General features: G+C 41.8%; 1 protein-coding gene across 1 annotated transcript in view; it reads right to left on the bottom strand.

The window, feature by feature from the left end:
- The window catches only part of LOC104945446 (plexin A3-like), a 42,962-nt gene that overhangs the window by 24,997 nt on the left and 11,290 nt on the right, over window positions 1–6,675 (bottom strand). Inside the window, exons 2-3 of the mRNA XM_010771117.1 lie at window positions 5,115–5,590; window positions 3,864–4,028 (exon numbers count right to left, since the gene is read on the bottom strand). Coding sequence (XP_010769419.1) covers window positions 3,864–4,028; window positions 5,115–5,590 — 641 coding nt within the window. The remainder of the gene's footprint in view (window positions 1–3,863; window positions 4,029–5,114; window positions 5,591–6,675) is intronic.

The raw sequence follows: 6,675 nt of genomic DNA on the forward strand, positions 1-6,675 counted from the left end.
TTATACACGAGAAGATAGTTTTCTTCCGAAGTCTGTAAATCCTCGATACGTCATGTGATCTTTCGCAGTCACACTTATGCTCGACTACTCACACCGGACACTAGCCAGAAGTCCACTCTTCTTGGACGACGTCTCTGTCCTGAGTGACAGCGCGACCAGGTCCGACCGCAAGTTCTTGGTCTCTCGTCAGTCATTGTTGTTCTGCAGCGAGGTTAACACTAGGATCGCTTTGTGACAGGACAGAGGTTAGCAAAAGGGACTTACCTTTTTTGGGTGTACGGAGGAATTATGGCCTGTGAAGTGTGTCGACGTCTTCAATACTAGTATAGTCTAGTGTACCTTTTACCTCACAGTGAGAGGGAAGAACCGGTTTTCCGATACAGATCTGGGAAATGCAGTCATTTAGAAGTCACTAGTTGACGTATTAGCGATAACGAGCCGAACCACCGTAAAACCTTCTTATTCGAACCAGATTCAACTTATAGTGTACGAAAGTGACGTCTGGTAATCGTTAGATATTCGTAATTGTACGCGAAACAAAATGAGTCAGTTTTATATAGGTTATATGAGTTCTTGGTAACGCTTACAGCTTTGTCTACCAAAACACACATTACTAGTAACGAAATGTTAATAATATTAAAATTGTGTTTTTCATTGTGGGTCTCGGTCCCTTCAATAAAATTCGTTCCTTCTTTGTCGAGTTGTATCATGTCCGTCTATTTTTCAATTTGAAGGATAAGGTCCAGAGAAGACAGTCGACTTTTTATGTAACGGGGTGAAGGACGAGACGTTTTCTTACTGGTCGACGACTTCTTGAGCACTTCGACTGTTAACTTAAAAGAATAATACAGTGTCATGGTAGAGTTGATTTGGTTGCATAGAAGAAGGAGACCACGGTATCTCGAGGAACTATTTTTGCGTGAGTCGTTTATGAGTCTTTATGACTTAGCTATAACCCTAACAGGAACACTGTCTTGACTTTCTACTGTTATTTCTGAAACTGATTATGAATTCTTTACATTGTACGCACTCTATATCCCAGAACAAAATCCCTCGAGATTCATGGAGCATTCTGAGAACCTTTGTAGATAAAAAAGTAAGTTAATATTACAAAAAAATAAAGTTAGACTTTTAGTGTTATGTAAAGACCGCGAATAAAGAATGTGTAAAGCGACTAAGCCATTTTTAATCAAGTTTTATTCCGACAAAGAGGTGATTAATCTTTCTAGACTTATAGATTTATGGGTAGAATCCAAGTATTTAAGTAATGGTTCCAGTACGACTCTCATCTATGCATCCGGGTTACGTCTTCGAGCCCACGGTTACAGTCATTTGAACGAACATTGTAAAGAAGTCGTAATCAGTATGTAGTATCTCTACTTTAAAGAGTCCTCTCCTGCTGATGTTCAAGTGTATATCAGTATGTAGTGTCTCTACTTTAAAGAGTCCTCTCCTGCTGATGTTCAGGTGTATATCAGTATGTAGTATCTCTACTTTAAAGAGTCCTCTCCTGCTGATGTTCAGGTGTATATCAGTATGTAGTGTCTCTACTTTAAAGAGTCCTCTCCTGCTGATGTTAGGTGTATATAGTATGTAGTGTCTCTACTTTAAAGAGTCCTCTCATGCTGATGTTCAGGTGTATATCAGTATGTAGTGTCTCTACTTTAAAGAGTCCTCTCCTGCTGATGTTCAGTTGTGTATCAGTATGTAGTGCCTCTACTTTAAAGAGTCCTCTCCTGCTGATGTTCAGGTGTATATCAGTATGTAGTGTCTCTACTTTAAAGAGTCCTCTCCTGCTGATGTTCAGGTGTATATCAGTATGTAGTGTCTCTACTTTAAAGAGTCCTCTCCTGCTGATGTTCAGGTGTATATCAGTATGTAGTGTCTCTACTTTAAAGAGTCCTCTCCTGCTGATGTTCAGTTGTGTATCAGTATGTAGTGCCTCTACTTTAAAGAGTGCTGCTTTCAAACCTAAAGTCCAGTTTTTCCACAGGAATATTTTTGAATTTGTGTTGTCATGGAAATACTCTTGCTCATGGGCATTGAAGCGTTCTTCAAGTGTTCTGGTTTAAAAAAAAAGTAAATTAATAAAGTGAACCGAGAGCGATGCCTGGATGGTGATGGAGGAGCCACTATGAATTATTTATTCAATACCATCTGTTGTTTTATTAGGGATTATTAAATTAAATATTGATGATAATGGCTCCGTTATGTCCGCCTCTGTCTCTACAACAAAAGACTCTCATTACAAAATGACGAGACAAAGAGGGGGAAAAAAGACAAGTCACAAACAGTTGCTGGGTTCTGTATTATCCTCAAATTATATTTAGCTATGAGCTTGGATTTTCCATTCAGTCTGTCTTTCTGTCTTTTCCCCGAAACTTGGGGGAAGGGTGGAGCATGGGCCAAGAAATAACCCACTATATTTTACTACAACACTCTCTCAGTACCATGGTCATTGTACTGTGTACTGTGTGCCTTCTTGGCCAGGTCAGCATTGTAAATGAGATTTTATCTCAATGCTTTTTATCTGGTTAAATAAAGGTTAAATAAAAAATAAAAATAAAACTAGTAGCAATCATGTTGACTGAATTGTTGTAACAGTGTGTGTCTGTGTGTGTGTGTTTTTGTTTCCAGAGAGCGCTGCCTGCTGCCTCTACAGATGGCTCTGGAGTCCAAAAACACCAAACTGGGACAAACAGCACTCACTGGGATGCAGGTACTGTCAAATACAGCAACACTATGACAAATATTTTTCATTTCATTACTTTAGCTTAGCGGTGGTGACGTGAAGTCATGTGACCGTGCTGTAGTTCCTTTATAGCCCAACATTAGCCACCTTTAGCTTAGCGGTGGTGACGTGAAGTCATGTGACCGTGCTGTAGTTCCTTTATAGCCCAACATTAGCCACCTTTAGCTTAGCGGTGGTGACGTGAAGTCATGTGACCGTGCTGTAGTTCCTTTATAGCCCAACATTAGCCACCTTTAGCTTAGCGGTGGTGACGTGAAGTCATGACCGAGCTGTAGTTCTTTATAGCCCAACGTTAGCCCCTTTAGCTTAGCGGTGGTGACGTGAAGTCATGTGACCGTGCTGTAGTTCCTTTATAGCCCAACATTAGCCACCTTTAGCTTAGCGGTGGTGACGTGAAGTCATGTGACCGTGCTGTAGTTCCTTTATAGCCTAACGTTAGCCGCCTTTAGCTTAGCGGTGGTGACGTGAAGTCATGGCTGTAGTTTCTTTATAGCCTAACGTTAGCCGCCTTTAGCTTAGCGGTGGTGACGTGAAGTCATGTGACCGTGCTGTAGTTCCTTTATAGCCGCGGTGGTGACGTGAAGTCATGTGACCGTGCTGTAGTTCCTTTATAGCCCAACATTAGCCACCTTTAGCTTAGCGATGGTGACGTGAAGTCATGTGACCGAGCTGTAGTTTCTTTATAGCCTAACGTTAGCCGCCTTTAGCTTAGCGGTGGTGACGTGAAGTCATGTGACTGTGCTGTAGTTCCTTTATAGCCTAACGTTAGCTTTTTAGTTCTGGAGATGGAATTTACGCTTTAAAAATCAACGTTTCAGCAAGAAAGTAAAGGTCACCCTGCAGGTTATAGGTCGACAGACGAATAGCTAACATACAGACTGATTCAGCTGTATCAACAATTTTTGTTATAGTTATCGATGGTAACCCTCGATTTGTAAACTCTCAAGAGATCTGACCTCGAACGGTTCAGGTTTGGGTTCAAACAGCGAGTCTTGTGAGAGTTTGGGCAACATTTAGCAAATAAAGGGTTAGCATCAAGACACAACTTCCAAACGCTTATCAGTCTGAGTTTTTTTTCCTGATAGGTGCTTTTAATGTTTACTGAACTCACCGTGTGGATGCAGGGCAGCTCCTTATTGAGCAACCAGGGTAACGAGAGTCGTCCCTCGCCACGGTAACAGGAGCGGATCCTCTCCCTCATGGCGAGGTTGATGTCGTGGAGCGTGAACAGACACAGGACCGTTTCTCTGGGGGGGTTCGAGCGGTTCTTCTGACCCTGAAAACACAAAAAAAACACAGAGTCTGAAAAGTGCTGGTTTGGATCCCTGAAACAAGGCACTGCCACTAATGTCAGAGTAAAAGAAACAATAGTGAATGACAAAAAGAAAACTGAAAAGATGAAAAACAAGTAAAGCAAAACATCAACAAGTAAAAACAAACCAATAATTAGAGAAAGAACAAAAGCAGAAGAAGGACTGATTGAGGAAAAAGTTAAGCAAGAAAGAAAAGAAAGGAACATTTAAGAAGTAAAGTCAACAAGAAATTGGAAAGCTTCAATCAGAATAAATGTTTGTAGGGTAAACAGTTATTTCTTTTGATTTATCTAACGTCTGCAGTCTAGACGTTCGATAAATAGAAGGAAGAAAAACGAAGAATGGAAAAAAGAAACAGAATATTTTTATAGAAAAGTTAAGACAAGATGGGGGAATACGGAAAAAGGAGTAAAGAAAAAAGTGAAACAATTGTGAATGGATAAAATGAAAGGTAGAAATGGAAGAAGAAAAAATAAAGAAATACGAAATATAGACAGACAAAAAACAGCGAAATAAATAAATAAAAAAGACAAAATAAGAAAGCTAAGGGAAGACATTTAAACTGACAAAACAGGAAGAGAATAAACAGAAAGGACAGAAAATAAATAAATAAAAAGGAAATAACAGACATTGAAACAGATAAGGGATTCAAAAAGAAAAGAAAAAATAGAGGCAACGAAAGGAATAAACAAGCGAGTATAGAGTCCAGATAAAGGCGTCCAATCAGAACAGAGGAAGCTGAAGGCAAGGCACGTTTATTTATACAGCAGCTTTCAACACAAGGCAATTCAAAGTGCTTAACAATAATGAAAGACATGAAGGTAGTAGGGATGCTATTAATAATTGTAAATGGCCATTGGTCACACCACCAGTTTGTTTTACTGTAAACTTGGAGGAAGCCTGCGTGCAGAGCAGACTGCTGCTGCAGAGCTACACACCGACCCCGCCCCACCCCCCCTCTCCCTCACACGTGCGACTAAAGGGGGGGGGCTGCCGAATAATCGATTTTGATCATGGTCAGTTTCTGGCAACCCTAGAAGGTAGCTCACCTGTGAAAAGACGACGAAGAGCACATCGTCGTCCTCCGTCAGACCGAGCGCCTGCGCCAGCCTCCGCCCGGGCTTCTGTTTGTACGCGGCCTGAACCAGCCGGTACTCCACGCCGTCCTTCGTGCAGCCCAGAGGGAACTCCACGTAGGAGTAGAACTCGGTGTCGTTGGAGCACATCCTCACGATCTTAGAGGTGAAGAACTTCTCCCCGCCGGCGTCCATCTGCGTGAGCTGCGTGTCCAGCTGCAGCGTCAGGAAGTAGACGTAGGTGCGACTGGAGAATCCGTACACGTAGTAGATGTCGAAGGCCGGGTATAAGGACAGCGTATCGGACGGGATTTTGATCTGAGAGGAGACAAACTCGTCCTGGTAGACTAGAGAGAACATGTTGACGCTCTCCTCGTCCGCCACCAGCTTCCTGCTGGACAGCGTGGGGAAATACTCAGACTTTCCATCGATGGCGCGGACCCCCACACCTGGGAAAGAGGAGATGGTTCACAATCACCGAATGTTTTATCGATGAGTCTGCGCTCACAAGTGTGTTGTTTAGGAGCAGATAAAAAAAGCCCTTTGCACCCAGATGCTGTCGTTTGTGGATAAATCTGCAGAAAGCAGAGTGTACTACGGAGTCATTTTGGCAGATACAGAGAGAGAATTTCAATTTCAAGGACAGGGTGCTCAGCAAATAATAAAAAACAGAGACAGATACTGACTATAAATAGCGATTTTGAAAGTATCTGCTGATCTGTGATTCAGAGTTTCCAACCTCCATCTGAATTAACCAATGAAGCCATTTCAGACCCTTTCTACTCCTTTTCCACTGAGGCAGTGCCATGAAGCTGGTGCCTAATTGCAAACCAGTACTTGGTGTTTCCACTGTGTCAGCACCGGCCTTGAAATTAAGTCCAACTCTGGCCCCAAATATACTCAACCGGCAGCCACCAGAACCGAGAGCCACATGTCAGAGATTAACTGGAGCAGTAACAGTTCAGGGCGAGAGCACAAAGTAGAAACAGAAGCAGAAGCACCAAGATCGAAAAGTGGCAAGGACACAATCATATATTTTAAAGCCGTAAAGTCGCAGAACATTCACCATATTATTTATTATATGGCGCTACAGCAACGTGCCGTGGGTGCCCTCGGGCTCTGGTTGCCGGAAAAGTAAACTGGTTCTTAAGTTTCCCCAAAGTTGAACAGACCAAACTAGCCGAAGCACATAACAAGAACAGAACTCATTAAAAGTGATAGTAATAGTTTTTTTTACAAAAGGTCTGAAAGTGGAAAAAGGAACCCAGGAACATTTTCTAACCCGATCAGTAGTTGTAAAGAGACGTATTATGTAATTCCTCAAAACCTTTTGAATGTGCTTTTAAAGTATGCAACTTCATACTGATGTTAGCTACAGAGTCAATTAAGATAGATTAATATATAAAAAGGCTGAATTTTAAAGTAGGATTATGGACTGCTTGACTGTTACTGAACAATGCTCATTTATCATTTGACTGTGCTGTAGTTCCTTTATAGCCCAACATTAGCCACCTTTAGCTTAGCGATGTTCAGG

This window comes from Notothenia coriiceps, unplaced genomic scaffold, assembly GCF_000735185.1.
Source record: "Notothenia coriiceps isolate Sejong01 unplaced genomic scaffold, NC01 NC01_scaffold00009652, whole genome shotgun sequence".
NCBI lineage: Eukaryota > Metazoa > Chordata > Actinopteri > Perciformes > Nototheniidae > Notothenia > Notothenia coriiceps.